We start from the raw sequence: 27,273 nt of genomic DNA on the forward strand, positions 1-27,273 counted from the left end.
ACTCATAATTGGTGTTCAATGTTTTTCAAATGTGCTTTCTACATGTATTAAAAAAGCACATACTTTTATTTCTTTTAGTTCATTAATATCGTGAATTACATTGATTAGTTTTAGAATGTTAAACAAACCTTGTACTCCTATAATAAAACCAACTAAGTCATTGTACATTTATATGTTGCCCAGTTTAATTTAATAATTTTTAAAATCCTTTCACATCTATTTTTATAAAGGGAATTTTTCTGTAATTGCCTTTTACTTGTAAAGATCTTGCCAAATTTTTATAATAGGTTTATGCTGGCCACATCTAACAGGCTGAGAAACATACTCTATTCCTGTATTTCCTGATTTTTTTTTTCTGGCATAACATTAGTCTTAAGATTTTCTTAAATATTTGATAGAATTCAGCATTGAAACTATTGGGCTTAAATTTTTTTAAATAATAAAATCTATTTCTTTAATAGAAATTGGACTATGCAGACTTCTACCTTCTTCTTATGTCACTTTGAAAAGTTAGATTTTTTCCAAGGCATTTGTGCTTTTCATCTATACTGTTACATTTATTGTCATATTGTTGTTAATAGTATTCCCTTGTCTTCCTTTCAATGTCTTTAGGATTTGTACTGATTATTCCTGCCTTGATCCATTGATGACATTAGTAATTTGTTTCTTATTTTTTTTCTTCTTTTATCCTTCCTCAGTCTTTTTTTGTTAACTCCTCAAAAATAATTTGGGGTTCATAAATTTTCTATTTCTATTATCTCTTTTCAATTTTATTAATTTTGTTCTCCATGTTTCTTTCTATTCCTTCATGTTTAATTTGCCCTTCTCCTAGTTTCTTAAAGAAGAAACTTAGATTATTAATTATAGCACTTTCTTCACTTAAGGACAAACTTTTAAAACTATAAACTCCTTCTAAGCATAGTTTTAACTGTATACCACAAATTTTGGATTATCATCTTATATTATCATCATCATTATCATCTCACTTGAAACACTTCAAAATTCCCCTCAAAGTTTTTAAAATGATCCATTAGGTATACAATAATTTGTTGTTTAATTTTCAATATTTGAAGTTTTTCTAGTTATTTTATCATTCCTGAGTACTAATTTAATTTCATTGTTCTAATATATATATATTTGATGTCTACATTTGAAATTTATTGAGACTTTTTTATGACCCACCATATACTCTGTCTTGGTGATGTTCCACATGGATTTGAAAAGATTGTATAATTCTATTATTAATTGCAATAATCTATAAATCTCAGTGGGGTTAAAGAAGTTGATAATGTTTAAATCTTCTGAAACTTTTCTGCTTTTGTTTAGTTGTTTTACCAATTCTTGAGAGAACAGAGTTAAAATCAAGTATGATGTGAATTTGTCCATGTCTTCATTTAGTTCTGTCAGATTTTTGCACCATGTATTTACAAGCTACATAAATAGGCCATCCACATATATAATTATGTTCTCCTGATGAACTGACTCTTTCATCGGTATGAAACAGGCCTTTGATTCTGGTAATATATCTTATATTTATATCTATCTGACAGTACAGCCATTCATTTTCTTGTGTTTGCAGTTTTAACAGCATGTCTTTTCTCAATTTTTACTTTAAACACATTATTGAGCAAGCACAAACATAAAGCAGACAGCAGAAACTTGTGATTTTTGTTATTTTGAAAAGATAAATATAAAGAGAAATCTAATGATTAGACTGCTATCTACATTTACATGGGTAATTGCCTGTTTTTGGTAAATTTCCTTACATTATGACTGTCTACTATTGCTTTTCTCCCATCTGTAATTGTCCATTGCTGGACAATTACAAGCTTTTCGTTTGTATTTGAGATGCACTGATAGAAAAGATGTCAGTTATAAAATTGTTGAAATCATTTTACTGAAATGTGCTTAAAAAAAAAAACTCTTAAATGCCCATTGAATAATGATGAATGGTGAAGTTCAAAACACTCTGAATTTCATCATATATTTGTGAATTATATTTAAAATTAAAAAAATAAAAGAAATTAAAAAATACCTTTGAAAATTTTCCATTATTATTTTTGGAGATAATAAAATTCAATAGTTTGAACTATTAGGTTGTTGAGAAAAGAAAAAGGAAATTAGGTAAGAACTCTTCAGTCAATTACAAACCTAAATATTTATGGCTTTGTAAATTATATTGATTCTCAAATAAATGGTACTCTGATTTTCACTAATCAAGCTATATTGTGAGAAAAGACTCATCTCACAACATTAACTATTTTTTTATTTAACATTTATCTTCTTTCTTTCTTTCTTTTCTTTCTTTTTCTTTTTCTTTTCTTTTTTTAATGCCTTATGATTCAGGAAATTTGCTAGGTACATTCCCAGTTCTTGCTTGTTAAATATAAACTAAAAAGGCATGGGTGGTAGTAGGGGATTACAAACAACCTTAGATAAATATTCTTAATGCTGTTATCTTTCTAGAAACTATACTACTCATTTCACTGAAATCTTCTCAGTAGCCTTCTCAGTTAGTTACTAAGGTATGAACAAACTTCATATGAGTGACAAAAGAACAAACTAAAAGGAAACAGAACAGAAACTTTCTCTGTAGATATTAAACATTCTCTTCTTAGAATTATGTGGAAAAAAATAACAAAAAAGGAAGAAATAAAATGACACAGTTTTCCCCTTGCTACAGTCACTTTCATCACTAATTCTGAAGAATAAAGTGACAATAGAATTTCTAAGGGCCCAAAGCCAGTCTTTTTTTTTTTTTTTAAATAAAGGAGTTAATGTTTGGGGTTGTTGGGAATATGTATGTGCATTTTAACAATAGCAACTGATCTTCAAAAAGGGCGAACAAAATTAAAAGTGTGAGATTCCACTCAAATTATCCACATTTAACCCAACTCAAAATTAAAATTAAAATTTAAGACATCAACAGAACACCACTGGGAAAAATCTCAGGTAGGAGCATTTTTTTTAATATATTAAATTCATCAATTCCTTTTTATTTTAAAAATAAAATAATTGGGATCTTCTGCAGTTAAAAAATAATCTGTGTATAAAAGTGGGACTACTATGCATCATAAAAAAAGTACCTGTAAATGGGAGTAATTTTTCTATATTAAAAAGCTTTTGTTAATCTAAGATGAATAATTGGTATTAAACTCAAATTAAGTAATGAAATGTAAATTACCGTTTGAAAATTCCTGGCTTAGAGAACATTTTTTTTTTAAGTTTATTTATTTTAGTCATCTCTACACTCAACATGGGGCCCAAATTCCAACCCTGAGATCAAGAGTTGCATGTTCTACCTACTGAGCCAGCCAGGCGACCTGAGAATATTTAAATAAACAATTTTTCTTTAAAGGCATTTATTAAAAAGACAACTAGAACAGCTGTCTATGCTAATCATATAATATTGTCTTTCTTGTTGTCAATAAAGAATAAGACCCCCCACTCTCTGAATGTGCTTAACAAAGATGTAATTATTGCTCATTATACATCAGCTTTAAAAATCAATTCTCTTTGGGGTGCCTGGGTGGCCCAGTCGGTTTAGCATCTGCCTTTGGCTCAGGTCATGATCCCAGGGTCCTGGGATCGACTCCTGCATGGGGCTCCCTGCTCAGTGGGAGTCTGCTTCTCCCTCTCCTCCCCGCTCATTCTCTCTCTCGCTATCTCTGTCTCTCTCTCTCAAATAAATAAATAAAATCTTTAAAAAAATAAAAAATAAAAATCAATTCTCTTCAGTTTCTTCAAATATTCTTTAATGAATGAAAACAGATGGAGGTATAAAAACAATCTCAAAATATTCAGGACACTGACTCCATAGTGAATATCACTGAATATTTTTTAAATTATAAAATTAAGCACCCTAAGAAAGCCTTTGACACTTCCTGTCAGTTCTTCCTACTTCCGTTTTACTTGTTGATTTTTTAATTAAAACTCAGACCAAGGGAGAGGCTCTAGCTGAATAGTTGAACATTACAGACTTTGAGATTAATATTTTTTAAGGTAACAGTTGTTATTAAGCTTGCTTTGTTCAAAGAGATTCAGGCTGCATGTTAAGCCAAAGGTCAGGGAGATTTGACAAGTGCAGCAAAACACTTATGTTGTCAGTATAGAAACCACATTAGTCATACATATAGTGTGCTCTTAAATATTTAACAGGCTTATCAAACATTAAAAGCCCTAATTTGTAGTGTTTGTCAATTCCTGTGGCATAATACTCCCATGTGGCTGATTTCAAGCTACCAAAATGACAGAAACAAATCTAAAATTGGAAAATATACGCAGTAGCCCTTATGTAGTATTTCCACATATAGATCCAAATAGATGTAAATAGTTAATAGTAGAATATAGTAAAATAAATAGGAAATGGGTTTTGAGTATTGATTACCCTTCTAAAAATATAATGTGTTTCATTATAAGTGTATATAATTTAATTTTTATGCCTGTCCTTAACTGATAGCTCATAAAATTCTTGAAATTCTAACAGTGATCAAACATAAAAGCACTACTTCTGCACACCACTGTATAGATTCTAGATCCAAAACCACCCCAGCAATATAAACTGGTATGGAATCCAGATATCTCTTCCAGTTTTTACTTTAACATCTGATAAGAACACATGACTGAATGCCCCCAATAGTCTATGGCATCATTTCTTTTAAATTCCCTTCTCTCTTCCTGATTCCATTCTGGCCTTTAGTAGTAGCTGCTAGCATTATTATTATTATTATCATCTAAGTGTTAGAAAAGCAAATTATTAGTGATCATCTTTGTAAGGGAACCTTAATACTACTCATTCTAAATAGTTACATATTTCTGTTCTCACACTATTTATTATCATTTCCTATCAATTAATACAAATCAATTGAACAATAGTGGGATACAGTAAAAAGTCACTAACTTTGGGGTCAAATCTCAGGCTGCTGTCTTGAATTCACACCTAGCAGAAGAAAGTCATTTAAAATTTCTGACCTCTCACTTTATGTGTTTGATATAATATTAATGTGTATACTGTTTATAGAAATCCCCAAAGAAATCAGTTGTTATAATTATAATAATAAATCCGCAGCATACTTAAATCCTAAAGAATGGCTGATTACTGGGCATAAAGAGGATTAATCCATTATGCACTTTCCTAACTAACTCACCACCTGAGCACAGACTATAGGAGGGCAACTGTATTCAGTGGGCAAAATCAGACATTCAGATTAGATTTTACTAGACTGATTGTTACTGGGACAAAAATGAATACACTACTTTTATGGTATCATGCAAATAAAGCCTCAATATCATTAAAGTGAAATCCATTTAGGGCACCTGGGTGGCTCAGTCAGTTGAGCATCGGACTCTTATTTTAGCTCAGGTTATGATCTCACGGTCCTGGGACTGAGCCCAGCTCTGGGCATGTCACCTACTTAGGATTCTCTCTCTCCCTCTCCCTCTGCCCCTCCCCCCTCCTCTCTCTCTCTAAAAAAAAAAAAAATGAAGTCCATTTAATAAGTCTCTCAATAGCTTTATAACAACATATAAACATAGCTTAACAGCTGATGCCCATTTCTCTTTAACCAACTTTGCCTGGGTTTGGTGTCAATTTATTCTCTTTCAATTCCTTCACAGAATCTTAGAATTTTAGAGCTGAAGAGTACCTTATAAACCGGAGCGCCACATCCTTCATTTGACATATGAGAAAAGCTAGGCTGCAAGAGGATACTTGACCCCTGCCCAGTGTCATGCAGTTAATTATTAACAGATCAGGACTACAGACTCCACTGTCTACCAGCACTGAAAGACATTAGAGTAAACCATTACCTCTTGAAGAACTCTTTTCATCTTTAATAACAACGTCTTGACGGCTGTGCAGTCCTGTAACATCAGTCTGAAGGGCAGAGAATCAAGGCCTCCATTTTCTTCCAAACCTTGCAGGGGCCAGTCTGCAGATGGACTGCTGGGCATTCGGCTGATATGGGAACACCTGACTTCCTGATCAATGTCTTTTGTTAATTTCAGGGAAAGATTCCTAACAAGAAAAAAAAAATTACAATGTAGCATATTCAGAGCAGTATTTTCCAAGCTGTTGATCAATGTCAGGAGTGAGCTAGAAAAAATTTCTTGTGACTGGCATCATTTCTTCTCACTAGTTTTTGAAAATTCTGAGACCCCTTTGTCAAAATTATGAAATAGGTCAATTGTATTTTTAGTAGTAAGGTTCAACGATAATCACTATTTTAGAATGTGATTTTTTTCCCTTTCGAGAATTTCATTTATACATAACACTGTGCTTATACTTTCTTAAATTAACACTTTTTAAAATGTTGAAAGTCAACAGAAATCACCAAAAGAGAAATTTCATCTTTTCTGAAAATATGTTTAAAAATTAATTGGAAATAAAAGATTAAGAAACCCAAAACTAAGATAAAATAATTTTGTTAATTATTATTTTAAATTACTAAAGCAATCAATGGCCATTTTCAGAGTTAAGAAAGACTTGTATACATAAGATTTTATGTAAAAATAGTAAAATAAATGGAAGATGAATAACTTCATATGTAGTTAGTATGTTTATCAAATTATCATTAAATTTTTAGCATAGTAATGTGTGGAAAAACACACCCATATATTTACCCTGTTCTACTTGATAATCAACAATTATTTGAAAATATTGCATTTTGAAAATCCTCTAACAAGGCTTATATTGACAATATATGTAAAATAAAAGATACTAAGATCAACAATTTTCCAGATGTGCAAATCAGGAATCTAAAAATAGTACAAAAGAGGAGTTAATGAAAATAGTCTTTTCCATTGAGTTTTCTGAATTTGTTTCCATTTCTTAAAACCCAGGGGCCTCTGCAATAATGACAATTAACATGATAGCATAGCTCAGGCTATTTATGAAAAAATAGTTTAGGACTTGTGCTCAATTTTAGTAGCTTTTATGTATATTATTTCCTGAATTATATAACAAGGTCACTTAGCAACCTAAATTGAAAAAAAAAAATAGAGTAGCCTTGTAACTTGCCACCAAGATTAGGAAACGATGCCAATAAGAAATATATCCTCGGGGCACCTGCGTGGCTCAGTCGTTAAGCGTCTGCCTTCGGCTCAGGTCATGATCCCAGGATCCCGGGATCGAGCCCCACATCGGGCTCCCTGCTCAGAGGGAAGCCTGCTTCTCCTTCTCCCACTCCCCCTGCTTGTGTTTCCTCTCTCGCTGTGTCTGTCTCTGTCAAATAAATAAATAAAATCTTAAAAAAAAAAAAAAAGAAATATATCCTCAGTTAATTTTATTCAACTCCGATTATTCATGATAGTAAATTAATTTTTTAAAGATTTTATTTATTTGAGAGAGAGATAGAATGTGTAAACAGTCGGGGAGGGGGTGGAGGGCAGAGGGAGAGGCAGAGAATCCCAAGCAGACTCTGTGTGGAGTTTGAGTCTGGGCTCGATCTCCAGACCCATGAAATCATCACCTGAGCCAAAATTATAAGTCTGACGCTTAACCAACTGAGTCACCCAGGTGCCCCCATATAGTATAATTAATTTTTAACGTATTAGATAATTAGTAAATAAAACACACTTTTGGATTACACTGAATTTTTCACTTACCTTCACAGATACATTCATTGATCACAACTGTCCTTTGAAGTGATAAGACAGTAATTACTGTCTTCATTTTGTATCGATAATAAAATAATAAATAAATAGTAATAGGGATGTTTGGGTGGCACAGTTGGTTAAACCACCGACTCTTGATTTTGGCTCAGGTTATGATCTCAGGGTTGTGGAACTGAGCCCTGGATTGGGCTCTGCGCTCAGCTGGGAGTCTGTTTCCTCTCTCCCTCTCCCTCTGCACCCACTCATGCTCTCTCTCTCTCTCTCTAAAATGAATAAATAAATCTTAAAAAAAATATATTAATAGCTAAAAATTTTTGAGGGCCTACTTATAGGCCAAATACTGTGCTAACCATTTCATGCATGTAATTCACTCAAATTTTGAACAAGTTCGAGGTAGATATAATAAGTATCTTAATCTTATATGAGGAAACTGAGGCCCAGATAAGTAACTTATCTCAGAGTTAAAAAGCTAGTAAGAAGTAGACTTGGGATGAATCAACCTAGGCACTCTTGCAAGACTTTTTTTTTTTTTCCCCCCCTACTAAACACATAATGTGCCTATATATAACAATGCTTAATGCATCTCAGGTAGTCTTATAAGGACTTTTACATGTTAAACCACCTACTTCAACTCTTTTAGGTAGTATTATTATCATCCCCATTTCATAGTTGAGGGAGTTTAATATCAGAGAGGTGAAGTAACATGGTGATGGTCACACAGCAAAGAAGGGACAGAGCTGAGATTTGAATGCAGACAGGGCACTCAAGCTCTAAGCCACTACATGAGTCTGTATCTCATGTGAAAAACAAGAAAATAAGCCAAAAACTAAAAACAAAAAGCCAAAAAGATAAAAGGAAACATAAAACCCTAAAATTATGCAAAGAATCATTTATATTTTCACTTTTAAAATATATTTTGTCTAATATGACATTCATCTTAATTATGCACAACTTGTGAACCATGCAATCATTCTTAAAGGTTTCCATTTTATTTTAGTGTCTTCTATCCTATTTTCTCTAAGACTGATAAGAATAAAATGGAATATAAAAATTATATTTCACAGTATGTGTAATAGTTTATTTATGACAGAATTTTCAAAGATTAATCAGGTTTTAGTTGTGAACCACCCTGGTGTCTGGCACAAATTAGGCTGACTTGGTAAATAATTGTACAATTGAAGTTGAAAAATGAATATAATAATGAGTGAATGAATAAAACATATTTTTTGTAATAATCTATGCAATATATCTCTCATTTGTATACATAAATTTTTATGCAAGGTGAATTGTTATGCATTGCAGGGCTGCCACAGTTCAAAACTTCCTAGCACTCTTACAATAAAGTAATTAAGCTAATGTTTTTATAATTCCTTTTAGTTAGATTGCTATTTCTTTAGACCTTTTTGTGCAATCACAGATCTAAACATCAGTGAAGACTGACAAACGTTTCAGAAACCACACAGGTCTGAAGTTTTGTGACTAATTTCAGTTTACCGAGGTTCTGTGGATTACAGTTTAACATTTACAAATCTAAGAATCCCTGTAATTTTAAGAGTTAAGAATGGACTATATACAAAAATGCTTAGAAGATAAATTAACCATTTGTTTTATAATTCAAAAAACCTGAATGTATCCTTAATTCCAACAAGAGAGAATGATGGCATTTTTTTCACAATTACAGAAAATATCCATATTGTGTCCAGCAGAGCAATGGCGGCTGAAGTTGCAGAGCTTAATAGGATACAGTCACTGACCCCAAGAGGCTCAGCACAGTTATTAAATTTTTAATAGGTGATACCAAAAAATACATATGTATCAGTTACAGCTGACCCTTAAACAACATGGATTTGAACTCTGTGGATCCATTTATGTGTGGACTGTTTTCGATAATTACAGTACAATACATGAATTTTTTTCTCTTCCTTATGATTTTCTTCATAACATGTTCTTTCCTCTAGCTTACTTTATTGTAAGAATTCAGTATATAATATACATAACATACAAAGTATGTGGTAACTGACTGTTACTGATAATGCTTCCATTTAATCCCAGGCTATTAGTAGTTAATTTTGGGGGGGGGGTGTCAAAAGTTATACACAGATTCTTGACTGTGCGGGATGCGGTGCCTGCAACCCCTGGGTTGTGCAAGGGTCAACTGTAATATTCTTTTGCACATGAAAAATGAATATTTTCACCTCAAAAGATTTTATTTCTATGTGAAAAATAGTCGGCCACAAGACCACCATAATCAAAATCATTCTTTTTTTTTAGCCATTCAGTGAGAATGGCTAAAATCATTCTTAATTAGGTTGAGGTAGTTAGTGAAATAGGCCGTTAAACAGGACTACTACTCAGTTGCATAGGATAGCACAGCCATCCTATTGTATGTTTGTGACCATTATATTTCTGAATGATAACTCCCCAAGGTTTACAACTGTTAAATATTTTAAATCTCAATTTTTTTAACAACAGACTTTTATTGCATTCAAAATACCCAAGTGTCTCTGGGTAAATTCATCTAAAAAAAAAATCCCATCCCTGTAGTTGACGAAAAAAAGAGAGAAAAATCTCTACTATGGAGCCACAGTTTCCTTTTGCACAGACCACCCATAAGGCCAGGAGGATAAAGTGAGGTTCAAGTACTCCCTGTTTATGCATTAGCAGGGATCACTAGATAATACAATCTGTGCACTTTGGGACATAATAGCTCTCTGTCTGCCAACGCTCTGAATTATTATAGTTTCAGAAAACTGAACAAATAGGCATTATATCAAAAAAGTTAGACAGTCCCTTAACTTGGCCAAAAAAAGCAGAGGCTGTGGGGGGGGAAACTGAGGCCTGATACAGTGGTTCATTAATCACCATAACTAGTACAAACAACAATGACATTGTAATCTCCACTGAACACATTTATATACACTTCACCCTCTCTGTGGCAACTTCATGAATCTTCAGTAGAACTGCTCAGTAATTTTTACACTTGCCTTGTTGCTCATGAATGATCTTTAAGTCTTTATAACTTAAAATTTAACCCATAGCTTTTCCACAGCAAAGGAAGCCATCAACCAAATGAAAAGGCAACCTACTGAATGGGAGAATATATTGCAAATGATATATCTAATAAGGAATTAATATCCAAAATACATAAAGAACTTATACTACTCAATACCAAAAAACCAAATAATCCAATTAAAAAATGGGCAAATGACCTAAATAGACATTTTCTCAAAAAGTCATACAGATGACAGACACGTGAAAAAATACTCAGTATCATTCATCATCAGGGAAATGCAAAACAAAACTGCAAGGAGATGTCACCCTACACCTGTCAGAATGGCTAAAATCAAAAAGACAAAAAAGTAACAAGCGTTGCCGAGATTTAGAGATAAAGGAATGCTCGTGAACTGCCGTAAAGAATGTAAGTTAGTGCAGCCACTATAGGTAATAGGATGGTGGTTCCTCAAAAATATGAGAAATAGAAATACCACAGATCCAATAATTCCACTACTGGGTATTTACCCAAATAAAACAAAAACACTAATTCTAAAAGATACATGCACTCTTACGTTTATTACAGCATTATTTACAATAGCCAAGATATGGAAGCAGCTCATGTCCATCAATAGATAAGCAGATAAAGAAGATATGGTATTTGTATATAATGGAATATTACCCAGGAATAAAAAAGAATGAGATCTTGCCATTTGTGACAACATGGGCGGATCTAGAGGGTATTATGCTAAGTGAAAGAAGTCAGAAGGAGAAAGACAAATATCATATGATTTCACTTACATGTGGAATCTTAAAAAAAAAAATCAAACAGAAAACCAAAAAACATAAAAAGCAGAAATAGACACTTAAATATAGAGAACTGGTGGTTGCCAGAGTCAGGGGGAAGATGGAGGAATGGGCAAAATGGGTGGAGGGGAGTGGAAGGAATAGGCTTACAGTTAGGGAATGAATGATTAGTCATGGGGATGACACATATGGCATAGGGAATATGGCCAATGGTATTGTAACAGCATTGTAGGGTGACAGACGGAAGCTACACCTGTGGTGAGCACAGCAAAATGCACAGAGTTGTCAAATCACTGCTGTAACACCTGAAACTAATGTTGTATTGTGTGTCAACTATATGTCAATAATTAATTAATTAATTACCTTTTTAAAAAAGAAAATTTCACATCAATAAGAAAGCACTAGACCCTGTGTTCCAAACAAAATAAAAAGAGAGAGGAAGAGAGAAAGACAGAAATCAAATCCTTTTGATTAGCGCAGGAATGAAAATTAAGCTACCCAGGTAAATGGTACATGGAATCATTCTGTTATTATTTCTTACAACTGCACTGAATCTATACTTACCTCAAAATAAAAAGTTTAATTAAAAAATTACCAACATTTAGATAAATGTTGAAACTTACGGGCCTTTCTCAGTCTGTAAGTACCACAAAAATGAAGGTTTTTAACAGCACAGCTCATAAATGTTATATTAAATGTATTCTTGAAAGTTTCAACTGGAGAAATTTGAGTTTCAACTGGCACTTTAAACATTTAACTAAAACTACTACAGTGAATTCGCTTTGTACTTTTGTCACTGGAATTCTGTGTGTGAAAGGAATTTTCTATCAAACTAGTTCAAAAGTTCTGCTGCAATTCTATTTTCAATATGACAGACAAGTTTAATAAGAAAATATGTATCTTGACATAAACTTTAGAGTGATTAAAGAAGTTTTCCTCCCCAGGGGGAGAAAATAAAAGATTATTTTCATGATTTTTTTCTCATTTAGTTATAAGGAGCACTGCCAGTTTGATAGTGAGAAATTTTCTTTCCACCTACATCATCTGAAAACTTCCCAGTATAGTGTCCACATGACTAACAAAGTACAAGATCACGTCAGTTGCAAAGGATTGATGCTCTCAGCTGTCATAGGAGTTATTCCTTATTTAATGCACTGACACCTTTCATTATAGCAAATGTCTATGGCCATAAGGGCTCTCAATGATTTACACTTGATGATGTGGCTATGATTTCTGAAGCAGATTTCCAAGGAATGAAAAGCAAAAGTAATCTCTACTTGCCCACCATAATAAATAAGCATATGCATACATCTGTCTTCCAAAGCTTCATTAAGTAGACCTGCAGAAAATAATACGTTCTAAAAAACTTTACTTTTGGAAACTGATTTTTATTTAATCTGCATTTCAAAAAGGGCTGGGTTATTCATGGTAAATTAAATTTTAGCTTGAATAATTCTTAGACAGGCACAAAGATACAAATCTATATTAACAGATTGGCATTCCAGAGTTAAAAACTGTCTGTTTGAGAAACTACAAAAAAGGCTATTGTTGATAAATAAGCCATTCTTCTCATATTTCCTTTCAAAATATATTGTTTATCTCAAAGTATCATTTTAGTGGGAAAAAACTTGAATGTCAAGTTCTTTTGTGGTTCGATACTTAGCTGTATTATTGGAAAGGATGGAACCAGCATTCATATCTCCACAGTAGTAGTATAGTGGTTATAATAACTTTTTAACACTTTACATTTAGATACAAATTTACATTTGAGATGGACTTCACTACTACCTGAAGTGATGGGTAGAAAAAAAGCAAGAAATGGAGAAAGGCAAGCTAAAATACAAATGTCTTAACATAACCAACAAGGCCCTCCATAATGTACCATCTGCCTCACCATACCTTATTTTATAACAACCGTTTCCTTGTTTTTTAAGCTCCAATTACACTGGCCTTCATCCAGGCCCTGAAATGTGCCAGACTTCATCCGGCCTCAGGAACTTTGTCTGTTTTTCTATCTGCTTGAAAAAGTGCTGCTTACCCTTGCACCTTCAGATCTCCCCTTAACATACAACTCTTCTTAAGGAAACCACCTTTGCATCTATACAAACATACACATCCTTGTTTCTATGCTAAGCCTTCTTTTGTAGCACTTACCACAATGCAGTTAAAACATTAATTTGAAGAGACCTCTGAGAACACACTGGATTGAGTTGAACTACACTCCACCTCCCCTGTCAACTATGAAGAGAAGTTGGATGAATTATAAGCACATTTATTTTTAAACATATTACAGTGCAGGAGGGAAAGACAGAAAAATTTCCAGATGCCAAAAGGGCAAAATTAAAACAGCAATAATTATATGAGTTACCACTGTAGTGGTTTCAGTATGTTGAACTTGGATTCAGTCTGCAAAAACAGAAGGGGCAGGTTTGGTGCCTATGCAGATTTAGGGGAGTATCTGGCAGTAACAAAGAAGTCTTAACAGTACTGGGAGACAAGAGAGTTTCAAACTTAAAAAAAAAAAAAAAAAACCAAAAAAAAATCTGATCTAACTTTTAAAAAAAAAGTTGGCTAGAACACTCTTCTTTCTTTAAAGACAATAAAATACAGACCCTCAGAAATAAATAATCCACAATGTCTGGCAAATAGTCAAATGAATAGACATGCAAAGAAGAAAAAAAGGAGACAAAAACAATTCATAGTCATTATGAGATGACCCATGTGTCGGAATTATCAGACAAGGATTTTAAGCAGATATGATTATAACTATGTTCAAAGCCTTAAAAGAAAAAGTTGACATAATGAATAAATACATGGTTGATCTCATCAGAGAATTGAAAACTATAAAAAAAGAACCAAAATGGAAATTCTAGAATCAATTGATGCAGTTTCTGAAAGGAAAAAAATATAAGCATATTTTATATATATTTTATATATTCACATATACATATGGCATACATTGTTGGTTGTCTGCCCACTATTCACTCACACTTCCTTCCTTCTTCTTTAAAATAGAAACAAGAAAAAAAAAAAAAAAACCTCCCCAATTTGTTTCAATGCTGGCTCTATTATGGCTCCATGAAATGACAGAAAGAATGGTGGGGTTCCTCAATGCTTCCTATCTGGTAAAAAGAGACACAGGAAAAGACAGCCGTCCTTCCTTTGGATATTGTTTTGACTTGATATATTTTTTAAAACTACTGGTGGATTCTGCATAGACACCCAGCTGTGAAAAAACTGAAGAGAAAAAAATTGGGGTAGACCTGGCTCCTTGATAATGTCATTGTTTCTTTGAATTAACCAACACTGAAGACTTGCTACCTATAGATTTCTTGTTGGACAGGATAACATATTTTTTGACTGTTTAATGAAATTTGAGTTAGTTTTTTCTCTTACTTGAAGATGAAACCATTCTAACTAGTATAACTACTAAAGAATAGATTCCTGAGAACATTAAGCCTAGAAATAACAGTGAGATTACATAATCCCTTGTGTAAGTTTTTGTTTAATGACTACATTCGGGGCTCACATGTTCCAAGGAAATAGGAACAGTACTTATCTTTCTCGTTCATTAATGTATCCACCAAACTTTATTGCACAATTATATGTAATACTCATATCAATAAATAATTAAATCAATGCTAGAAAAAGCATTATAGGACACATAGTTTAACATTCACATTTAATAAAGAAGTTCAAGCCTAAAGTAATTTTCTAAGTGCCACACACTAGAAGGTGGAGAACTCGGATCTCCTGATTTCTAGTCCAGTGCTCTTTTCTTCATATTGCATCTTCTTTTAATAGTATTAAAATTTCAGATATACATGCATTTACCTATTTTAAGCTGTACGCTGGAATAGTGAAATATTAAGTTACAGTCTCAGGGAATGATATTAAATAGTAAAAACTCCAGTTCCACAGAAAAGTTTTAATTTCCTTCTCCAAAATTTTAGGGAAAGTAAATATTTCATGAGTACAAACCTGATCATACAAAGTGTGAAAGTACTTGTTTACAAAGAAAAGGCTGACTTGATTGTCCATGTTCAGTACCATTCCTGCATGCCATAATGTCATGAACACTTCTCCCTTTCATTCTCTACTTTTGTTTTCACATGTGATTTAAGATCCACTTTAAAGAGCATTTCACACTAATGAAAAAAAATTGAATTAGTGAATGTAGAGTTAAGTAGAGACTTGCCTATTATGAACTGTTTTCCTTTTTAAGATAAACTTCTTTTCAACAAAAGAGTTTCCTATTTTTAGTGTAGTAGTATCGATAAGATGAGAATTATTTTTAGACATTGAAATTACATTATTGACAACAATTTGATTTACAAAGCTATTTGTTGCCTGCCCTCTTCCCTTCAATATCAGGATAATAAGCCACAAAAAAACAATGTCTTGCTTCAGATCTGTATCAGGTAGGGATTTGACTAATCTTTTGGAACCAAACTACCACCATAAAACGCATCCTATTTCATTTATCACAGAAAATAGTTAGAACCTATTGTTATTGTTTTAAGAGCTTGTATGTTTAAAATTCTCCATCTATGACCACTTTAGGAGAGCATATAATTCTTTTTTAAATATAATTTAAAAGAAAACTTATAAAAATATGTTACTTTATATTTGCTTTTGAAATTTGTTATATCAGAACTTCTTAAAACCATAGAATGTCTCTAATATGTCTCTAGATATCTAAATAATCTTTATAAAATGCAGTATTTTACAAATATAAGCAGCTGGGTTGATCACAACCAGGCTATAAAGTTATCTCTAAGTAAAATTTTAATATAATATATATCATTAATGATATGTTAAAAGTTATGCAACTTACAGGCAACTATCTATCTAGTTTTTAAAGATTGTTCTATGCCCTTCACCTTTTAAAAATATTCGAGATCTGGCAATACCAGTGTGATAAGTGACAGTCATGAAAGTATAATCTAGGAAGTCATGTTCCCAAACAGAAAATCAATTCTTCCTCTGTAGCTTGGCATAAAGGCAATACCTAAAATTATTGATATAACACATACTGGCTAAGAAACTGTAAAGCTTTCAAAACTTTCAGAGCTAAAAAGACTCAGAGATAATGACTTTGAGTAAACTTTAGAGCCACAGAACTTTATCAATTTGAGAAAGATTAATAAAACCTACATAAATCTTACCAACCAAATTCTCCATATTCCATTCTTGAGATAACAAAAGGCATTGTGATGATCTATACTCAATTTCAACTAGAAAAATAAGATTTTCTATATGATACAAAATCAAGTATTCCCAAATATCTTGGCAGACCCACTCACACATAAACAGAAATGATGTGGATTACTTTTAAATATGTTAATTCCAGGGCTCAATCTCCAGCCCCCTGTGTCATAATCTCATCTTGCTGTGTCACCTATTTAGCCTTTGAAAGACAAAACATGTAGCACAATAGCAGAATAGGTTAAACATATCTTCTTATGCTCACTGGCCATAATTTTTCCCAGGATATATGTGAGTTTTGATATAGTGTGACTAATTTATATTTCTCCTTTAAGGCTGGATTACGCCCACCCCTCTCCTAGGAAGTCCTCGTCAACCCTTCCTACTACCTCAGGCTCTAGAGCTGCCTCTTTTCTTTGCCAGCAACACCAAAGAAGGTAGAGACCCTCTTTTAGTGATCATTGTATTTCCAGATGCCTTGCATCCAGCAGTCTCTCAATAGGTATTTGTTGAATTACTATGCAAATAATGCATCATGGAACACTATATCAAAAACGAATGATGTAATGTATGGTGATTAAGATAACATAATAAAATAAAAAATAAGTATCTGTTGAATCAAATACTTAATATATGGTAATCTTACATAAACTAAACACATGTGCTAAGAATTCTACCTTATTAATCCTAGGCAACAGATTTATGTATCACAATTTCCCATGAAGCACTTTTCAGATTTATCTTTGCAACTTTCCCAAGGCAAAACTGTTCAAGGTTGTAAAAATATTCTGGACCAGTGAATTAGCGTTAGACAGAGACAAAAGAGATTAAGATCAAATAGAATGAAAACAATAATAGTGATGGAAATACTACTACTAATAAAACTAGATGGAATATGAGTATAGCCCTTAAGTAGTTGCACAAGGAGAAAGTGTAGGTGGGAATTGTCATGGCTTCTGGGTTTAAATCTAGCTCCTTCTGAGTTCTCGGTGTGAACTTTCTCGTGTCAAATAAAGTTGTAGTGGGGGCACAACTGTTTGAGTGAGGATAATCTCATTTTTAATAATATAGAAAACAATGTAGTTTCCCACTTATCTTGAAGATCTTTCCTACTAAATGAAAAGTGTATAATTTCACTCCAGCCCATAAGCTGTCTCAAAACCATAATTCTAGTAATTGAGTGGCTTTTGGAGTCATGAGTGTACTGAAATGAGTAATAACTTTCTGCTTGAAGTAAGAATAAGAAAAATTAGAAAGCACCTGAAAAACCAATGGATAGGTTTATTTTCTTTAAATTTATTTTCTTTAAATATCAGTCCTGGTTGAATTTTAAATTATATCAATGTTTAAGGTATTTTAATAGTCAGTTATGATATCAGTAATTCACTGTGAGCTATAATTCAGTTAATCAAACCTACCGATATCTTTCAGCTTGGATTACAAATCTGTAGTCCAGGCTGTTGATGGCTAGTGCGAAGAGTAGCTGCAGTGTGTGAACGATGGACAGGACTGGGGCCATTTGAAAACAGCTGGAGCAGCCACTGCAGGGAAGTTGCCTTCCCCGTCTTTGTCTGCAGTGGCCCAAAAACTTCGGACTGGGTAAAATGGCAACTGTTTTCAGCAATTGCTTGAGAAGTCAGTGCGGGAATGAATATCTTGATCACAAGAAAATGGAATCGGTAGTCAATCAATATATGTATATCCCAGCGTAGCTTAGTTTGTTAATGCCCACAGAAAACTTTGCTTCTTTTCTTCAAATCATGTAGTTGTCCCCTTTCCTTTTTCCCCATAAAAGCCCTTGCTGTCACCCTATAAGCAGGACATTATGTGAGTTTCAGCTTGAATCTGTGCTCCCCAAATCACAATTCTTTGATCCCAAATAAATTCAGATCCTAAATAAACACTTGCTTGTGTCTTTCATTTTTAGGTTACCATGTGGACAGTTTTTAGAACATAGCTTGCCCTGCAAACCCAACCCTATAATAGATTGCTCCTGTGTAATGTAACACTCAGGTGTGGACTTGGGGAATAAAGAATACAAAACTTTTATTTTAAAAAAAATATTAATGATCTAATATGTTTAAATCTTTAGGAATTCCTCGTGTAGTATTAACATGATAATAACTGAAACATCCTGGTAAACAATCCTCTAACTTTGCTTAAACCTGTATTTTCTAATCTCAATTGAACATTCATTCATTCATTTCTTTCAACACATACTTATTAAGCACTCATAATAGTTGTTAATGTCCTAAGAAACTAGGTACGTAAAATACCAGAGTAAAGAAGATGTTTGGATGGCTTCTTATAAAATTGCCACCAAAAAAGTGCTGAATTAATTTCAAATCTCAGTGCTAGATGCATAATAATAAACAGTATGATTAGTAAAAACACACTGTCAACACGAAGCACCATCAAATGGTGCTGATTCTAAAAATGTAGTTTTTGGTAAGCAATAATAAACTTAACCATGGATGGGCAAGAATGATAAAGGATGTCTACCTTTTTTCCCTCTGAAGCAGAGAAACCCCTGGGTTTCAGATCAATAACAGGCCAGATTATTGGTGTAAGTGAAAAGCATATAACATGGTTTATACATAATTATACATCACAGAACTGTCAAAGTATAAATATCTGTTGCAAGGAACAAACAAAAAATCCTTGAGGCTAGTAAAAGAATATGAACCCAGACCTTGAAAGGAGTGACATGAAGTGAGAATGCCAAGCCGAAGTGATTTAAATGATTCAGTTTAAAGTAGCTGAATTACCTTTCCATTATTCATCGGAGCAGCATCAGCACAGACAAATACTACAATCATACATATAAACATGATATGTGGCTATAAATCACAAGGTTAGATAAGTTGGAAGCTGCAAAATGTTTTAGGTTTCCGTTGATGAATCTTTTCCTAACCCCTGTCTTGAAGACACAGACACTTAGATTGTTGGACTCTATCCTTGGCTCCAATATATTCCTCTTTGAATGTTATCTCAGATTCTTTCTCTCTATGCTGAAGTGTACTTGACATTTAAAACCAGATAACAGTGGTTACTGGTGGCATAGGATGGTTTCTCTTTTACACAAGCAGCAGAAACACAGATTGGTATCAATGTCCAATTGCTTTTGAAACAGAGATGATGATGAAAAAGAAAATACCCCGGTGCTTTTCTTTATGCAACTGAAGAACCACTGATAAAAGAACACCTCCATTTTACTCTTTCCTCTCCAGAGAAAACTACCCATTTAGAAAGCATAACGGGAAAACAAATTCCTCAGAAAGAAATGAAGTTCCATTCTAAAACACATCTTCCCAAAATGACAATGTTAGGTTGTTTTAGTTACTTTTTGATGCCTAAAATGAATAAAATTTGTTTTCTTTAATTATCAGTCCTAATTATACCCTAAATTATGTCACCTTTTAGGATATTTTAATATTCAATTATTATATTAATAATTTACAAGGGAGGAATCTCAGCACAGAGACTGGACAGAATGCAAATAGCAAAACTGGTCTTTAAATCTAAAGATTCTGTTTCCAGAGTCCATATCCTAACCCTCCATTCCCTCTAGAGACAGCTTCTTGGCAAAAATTCAATGAACTCACTAAGCCAGACTCTCAAAGTCATAAATACATACTGATTGGAAAATATAAGCTAATCTTACTTCAGAGTGATTTTTATGATTTTTTAAAATTTCTTTTTTCATCTAAAATATTTTTTTTTCAACCTTTTCTTCAATAGTTTCATAGAAGGGTAGGAAATTACAATATCTTGTATTGGGAAATTTAATCTAAGGTAATTTTGTTATTAAAAAAAAGACTCTTAGAATCACTGAAGTTAACAATTTGGGGATATTTAAAGTGGACTGTGTATGACCCATGGGAGGTGTTCCTGGAGAACTCTTATAAATAAACTATTCATGTTCTTAGAGACAACTTCTTAGAAGCTGGCCATAGTAGTCTCAGAATTGATTCCTTTTTTTCCTCTTTCTTCTTAGGTGAACATCTGTTGTTTTTTCCTGAACACGAAGAAATTCTCCCCCTTTCTTTGATAATAATGCCTTTACTTTCCTTTACAAAAGTTCCTCCTCTCCTCCATGATTGCATGCAGTTTTGATGGGACTGCTTAATAAGGTCCCATTTTCCCTTGTTCCATGTGGTGATGTGACTTGGGCTTGGCCTACAAACTCTAGTTCCTAGAAATATGAATCTTGAGCACAGGGACAGAAAACCATTATAACTGACTTACTCTAACAGCAGAGACTTGAAGAGCTAATCCATTCATTCCCGTAACCTAGGGCCAGATTCATGGTCTTACATCAGTCCAGTCACAGCATCTGGCTCTTAGAAGGGTCTTACCCTTGGTTTGATGGTCTGCTGTCACCACCTTGAAATTCTCAATAATTTTTGAACAAGGAATCTTGCATTTTCATTTTTCACTGGGCCCTGCAAATTATATAGCTGGCCCTTCTATCTCACTTCCCTGAGATTACCATGTTTCTGTTCTCTTGAGGACTGTTTGGCTTTTCCTTATTTCTGTAAGCTACTGCATACTATATATATAGCATAGTATATATAATATAGTATATGATACTACATACATATAATAATTTTTTTTCCTTAAATGAAAGTGAAAGAAGGTTTCTGGGGCTTGTATAAAAGACCCCTGTGTTTTACATTTGTCAGGCCCAAGACTAAACTGTAAAATGTAATAGAGTTTTTCCAATGCCCTCACACCCTTTGGTGCATTCCTGTCATGTCCCTTTTTGTGATCTTCTCCAGGTTTGCTTTAGAGCATTACTGCTCCCTGGATATTTAGAATTCATTACTGGGATGCTGTAAGTCAGAGGCCATTTACACACACAAAAGTTTAAGGCATACTGTCTGCTTAACACAAGACATTTTGTGGCTTTAGGTTTCTCAAATCACACTAAATAAGGAGCCACAAATTCTATCAATTTCTCCTGCATTTAGAAGGAAAAATACATAAGTGGTTCTAAGACTAGTGTTTCCTGACTTTTTTCATCAAGGAAAATACAGCGGCTAGAGGTCAGCACTAGAAAATTATATAAGCTTTGTTTTAATGAGGAATTTACCTAAAATGAAGTTGCACGTATTATAAATCTTGTAAGTTTTATGTTACATGGACTAAGTTTCTTTGCACTGATAACTTCAATGAATTGACTTTAACTCATCTTCTCTTTTTGTTCATTAGAAAGGTAAAAACTAATGGTTGCTTTCTGTGATTATCTTGTCTTTCAAATGATAGACCATCTCCTATTCTCCAAGTATATTGCCCTATTTAATTATTATTATTTTTTTATTAAAGATTTTTATTTATTTATTTGAGAGAGAGAATGAGAGAGAGAGAGAGCACATGAGAGGGGGGAGGGTCAGAGGGAGAAGCAGACTCCCCGCTGAGCAGGGAGCCCGATGCGGGACTCGATCCAGGGACTCCAGGATCATGACCTGAGCCGAAGGCAGTCGCTTAGCCAACTGAGCCACCCAGGCGCCCGCCCTATTTAATTATTGACAGCAACTTTAGGATATGTTTCCCACCATTTGTCTGCAATGATCTATTTGGTATGCCCCCCTCTTTTTTTTCTATATTCCCTCTAAAAACTTTCCCATAAACTGAAATCCTATCTGGAGATACACAAAAATTTCACGTGGGTTAAAATGTTTTATTTTCTGTTTTAATGTTTTTTTTTTTAATTTAAAGCATTTTACTTGTAAATGACGTTAGTAAATTTAAATTGCACTTTTATTGAGCTAGCAATAGAAATATTTGCCATTGGCTTATATGTAACTGTAACTGTTATCTAAAAGAAAATAAAAGTTGACAAAGTGAAAATAAAGAAGGAATATATCTAATCTAACACATATATAATATATACACATTATATATATATATATACACATATTAAATGGGATTATAAAAATATCCCTATGCACTTATACATAAATGAAATATGCCAATCGTATAAGAACTGAACTTATATTTTGGAAAAGGTCTGTCTTTGGTTTTAAAACACCAGACACACTAAGCATTGATGAATGAGTATCTTCCACTCCCAGGATCATTTTGTTCTTCCTCTGCAACCAACTGAGATTTTAATAAATCCCACTGATCTTACAGGGATGTTAAAGCATCAAAGGGATAAAGCACTGTGCCTTCAACCTCTGGTTCATGTACTAAAAAAAAATCTCTTGATTTACATCTCAGCTCCTTCAGGTCATAAGAAAGAAACTAGAAAACATTAGTCACCAAAATAGGCCAATCATTAAAGAAAGATGACGTATCTTCATTTTTTAAAAATAATCTTAACATTATTGACTGTTTTTGTTTATTAAAAATATTAATGGGTGACATTATTTTGAGATAAAATTTTTATTTTACAGTTGCACAGAAATACAATTCAATCTATCATCTCTACTATACATGCTACCTTTATCCAATTTATATTGATAAATTTGACATTATTTGCCCGCATAAAGGGCAACCCCCTTTTTTAATCAACAACTAAAATGTTTAAAATAATTTATTTAAAGATTTATTTATTTGAAAGAGAGAGAGAGAGTGGAGGGGGGAAGGTTTGAGGGAAAGAGAAATCCTCAAGCAGAGTCCCCACTGAGTATAGAGACACTAGGGGCTGAATCCCAAGACCCTGAGATCATGACCTGAGCTGAAATCAAGAGTCGGACACTTAACTGAGCTACCTAGGCGCCCCCACAACAACTTTGATAGACAAAGTTTATTGTTGTATTGTTTAATTATTGGCTTGACTTCTAGGTATTCTTACACTTTTAGAAGCAAATTATTCAAGTGGTACAATAAACAGGATAAAATTTAGGGCGCCTGGGTGGCTCAGTCGGTTAAGCGTCTGCCTTCGGCTCAGGTCATGATCCCAGGGTGCTGGGACCGAGCCCCACATTGGGCTCCCTGCTCGGCGGGAAGCCTGCTTCTCCCTCTCCCACTCCCCCTGCTTCTGTACCCTCTCTTGCTCTGTCTCTCTCTGTCAAATAAATAAATAAAATCTTAAAAAAAAAAAAAAAAAGAAGTCTTCTGGTGCAGGGGCGCCTGGGTGGTTCAGTCATTGGGCGTCTGCCTTCGGCTCAGGTCATGATCCCAGGATGCTGGGATCGAGCCCCACATCGGCTCCCTGCTCCGTGGGAAGCCTGCTTCTCCCTCTCCCACTCCCCCTGCTTGTGTTCCCTCTCTCGCTGTGTCTCTCTCTGTCAAATAAATGAATAAAATCTTTAAAAAAAAAAAAAAAGAAGTCTTCTGGTCCAGGGGCGCCTGGGTGGTTCAGTCATTGGGCGTCTGCCTTCGGCTCAGGTCATGATCCCAGGATGCTGGGATCGAGCCCCACATCAGCTCCCTGCTCCGCGGGAAGCCTGCTTCTCCCTCTCCCACTCCCCCTGCTTGTGTTCCTGCTCTCGCTATCTCTCTCTCTGTCAAATAAATAAATAAAAATCTTAAAAAAAAAAAAACCAGGATAAAACTTCTCTGTTCTAGCAACTGAAGTAGATCAATAGCCTCACTATCAACATGCCAGTCCTAAGAACAAAAACACTTAAATTATTTATATCAATATTACATTTTTTAATTTATTTATACATATATGATATGTATAAGCACCGGTTACAAAGCAGTTCTTTATAGTTGTTTGGAAATATTCTTCCCAAATGTTTAAGATGAAAAGATTAGGCATGACATCAGAAGAAGAAGAGAATTTTTGACTCTGACAGAATGGCAGGTTCCTTGTAATCTTCTGTGATTAGTGTTTTTTGAAATCACATATTTATTTTTTTAAAGACTGATTTATTTATTCATTGGACAGAGAGAGACACAGCAAGAGAGGGAACACAAGCAGGGGGGAGTGGGAGAGGGAGAAGCAGGCTTCCTACAGAGCAGGGAGCCCGATGCGGGGCTCGATCCCAGGACCCTGGGATCATGACCTGAGCCAAAGACAGACGCTTAACTTACTGAGCCACCCAGGCGCCTCTTGAAATCACATATTTAGGGGCGCCTGGGTGGCTCAGTTGTTAAGCGTCTGCCTTCGGCTCAGGTCATGATCCCGGGGTCCTGGGATCGAGCCCCGCATCGGGCTCCCTGCTCAGCAGGAGGCCTGCTTCTCCCTCTCCCACTCCCCCTGCTTGTGATCCCTCTCTGGCTATCTCTCTCTCTGTCAAACAAATAAATAAAATGTTAAAAAAAAAAAAAAGAAATCACATATTTAAATTGATATTCTATATGAGTAAATATGACTTTTCTTCTGTAAATAATACCTCTTTCAACCAAAACCACACTAGTCAATATGAATCCTATGTGATTCAAATGAGGAATAAAGTAATTTAAAACATAAATTGAATATTTTAAGACCAATGACTTTTTGCCAGTGGTTACTAAAGCACGAGTCCTATTAGATTGCGTTTACCTAGATTCAGTAGTCTCACCTACTTTTATTTGTAAATATTTTCTGAGTGTTCACCTATACTAAGTATCTCTAGGATAGCTAGATAACTAGCTACCTAGGTATATATCTGTGTGTGTGTGGGGGTGGGTGTGTACAGATCTGATATTTAATACGTATCCTAATTGGGTGATACATGAATGTTGTAAGGCATCAGATACCATATATTGATATAAAGTGTAACAGTCAGAAAATAGTTGTGTCAAGTGTCCCCATTGCAATTTGAGGTTTGTCTTTAAACAGAATATTTTATTTCTTTTTCCAGAACACGTTCTCCTTTTTCTGTCAGAAGGAAAAGGATACAGAACTGCTCTATTTTGGTGTGTCCCCCTGCCCTTTTTTTTTTGACAAAGGAGCACTGGTATAGCCATCATATGACAGATTGGAAAATTTCATATTAGTATTTAAATATCACTGGCATATAATTCTTTTTAATAGCATGTCAAAATCATCTTAATTCACTTATAAAGGAAATATATAAACCAATCAGTATCAGTTACAGTAAAGAGAAAAATGAAACAATTTAACCCTTATTAGTGCCTAGAGAAAGATTCATGGTCCCATTACAGCCCTGATTTCTATCCTCAATATTCTCATTAAACTAGGGAGGTAGCCGGAACACATATCTATGTATAAATATATGGAAGAATAAGAAAAATTGATCACACTTCTATTATGGCCAAGTACAGTACACATCCAAGATGCAGTTATTGTAGATAACTTACAGGAACCCAGGATTCTGTCTTGGAAGCAGCAGCATTTGAGGGAGGTACTGGATGTTAGTATTATCAAAACAAATGGGGTAAAGTGGGGCAAGAATCCCATATAAGACAGAACAAAATGAACAAAATCATGGGATGAGGGTATGTGTATAGAGAGATAAGGTTAGAAAGTTAAGATTGGAATGAATATGTCCAGACAAAATTTGTTTGGTTTTAGAGCTAATGAAACACTTTTTAAGTTTTAGAAAAGAGAAGTTAGTGGTTTCATCTTTCTTTCAGGAAGATAACTCTGGAGGTAATAAGAAGAAAGGCCTAGAGTAATGATGGTTATTGGTGAAAGATAATTTTCAAACATAACTGATGCAAAAATACTTTTAAATATATGAAGCACTTTCTAAATGTAAGGTATTAAAAGACTTATGTCAAGGTTAACACCATTTCAAATATTAAGGACACCCCTATTATTTCATCTAACTGATAAACCTATAGATAAGTGCTTCCTAAACTTGCTTTCCAGCAAGAATAACCTGAAGTATTAGTTAAAAACATAAATATCAAAACCTACTAAAGCAGAGTCTTCTGGGTAGGGACCTGGTAAGCTGAATTTTTAACAAGTATCTCAAATGATTTTTAACTGAGGAGAATAAGAGAAATAATGCTGTCTAGATTAGTGCTTCTCAACCTTTCAAAATGGAGATTCTGATGCATAAGAATGTGTCATGGGCTGTCTGGATTTCTAACAAACTCTCAGGTGATATAAAAATGCTGCTGATCACATAGCCCACACTTTGGGTAGCTAGGGACTAAACTGTTATTTCTCTCTAAATGAGGAGCTTAAATGAGTTTCTATCACATGTAGTCTAGCTCTGTCTAATAAGAACACCTAGAAGTAACGATAAACAAAGAACAACAAACACATCTAGTGCCCAGATCTTGGTTTCTGAAACCATTTTCATACTGAAGAGACGGCTCTTTGGAAAAGTGGTTGATTCTAGAATGGGACAGGGGAAATACAGGATGAGCCTGAAGAATTTTGTAGTGCCAGAAAGTAAAGGAATGCTCAAAAATGGATGGTGGTGTGTCAAAAGGTAACAAAAGCTAACCTAAAAAAGCTCCCAATGGCCAAAGCTGAAATAATTTGAACAACAAAATAAACAACAAAATATTGGATTATAGCTACAAAATACAATAAATACTAATAGAAATAATTGAGTAAATATATAAACAGGGGGAAAGGGACAAGGCTCCCTTAAATTCCAATTTCCCCAATTTTCAATGAGGAAAATAGAAAATCGCCAACAAAACACTATAAAAATAATTGTGGGAGGCAAGATCCACCCACAGATGCTAAAACAGTGGAGGGAAATTTGAAGAGAAATGGGTATGTACATAGCTTAAAATTTCTCACCCAGGATATATAATATTTAAAAAGAGCACAACCGTGACTTTATAATG

The 27,273-nt window shown here is 34.0% G+C and overlaps 1 protein-coding gene across 1 annotated transcript in view; it reads right to left on the reverse strand.

Moving 5' to 3' along the window:
• Nucleotides 1-27,273, reverse strand: part of CCSER1 (coiled-coil serine rich protein 1) — a 1,330,597-nt gene that overhangs the window by 873,375 nt on the left and 429,949 nt on the right. The window contains exon 6 of the mRNA XM_021702315.1: nucleotides 5,809-6,016. Within this exon, the coding sequence (XP_021557990.1) occupies nucleotides 5,809-6,016 (208 nt within the window). The remainder of the gene's footprint in view (nucleotides 1-5,808; nucleotides 6,017-27,273) is intronic.

This window comes from Neomonachus schauinslandi, chromosome 2 (assembly GCF_002201575.2).
Source record: "Neomonachus schauinslandi chromosome 2, ASM220157v2, whole genome shotgun sequence".
NCBI lineage: Eukaryota > Metazoa > Chordata > Mammalia > Carnivora > Phocidae > Neomonachus > Neomonachus schauinslandi.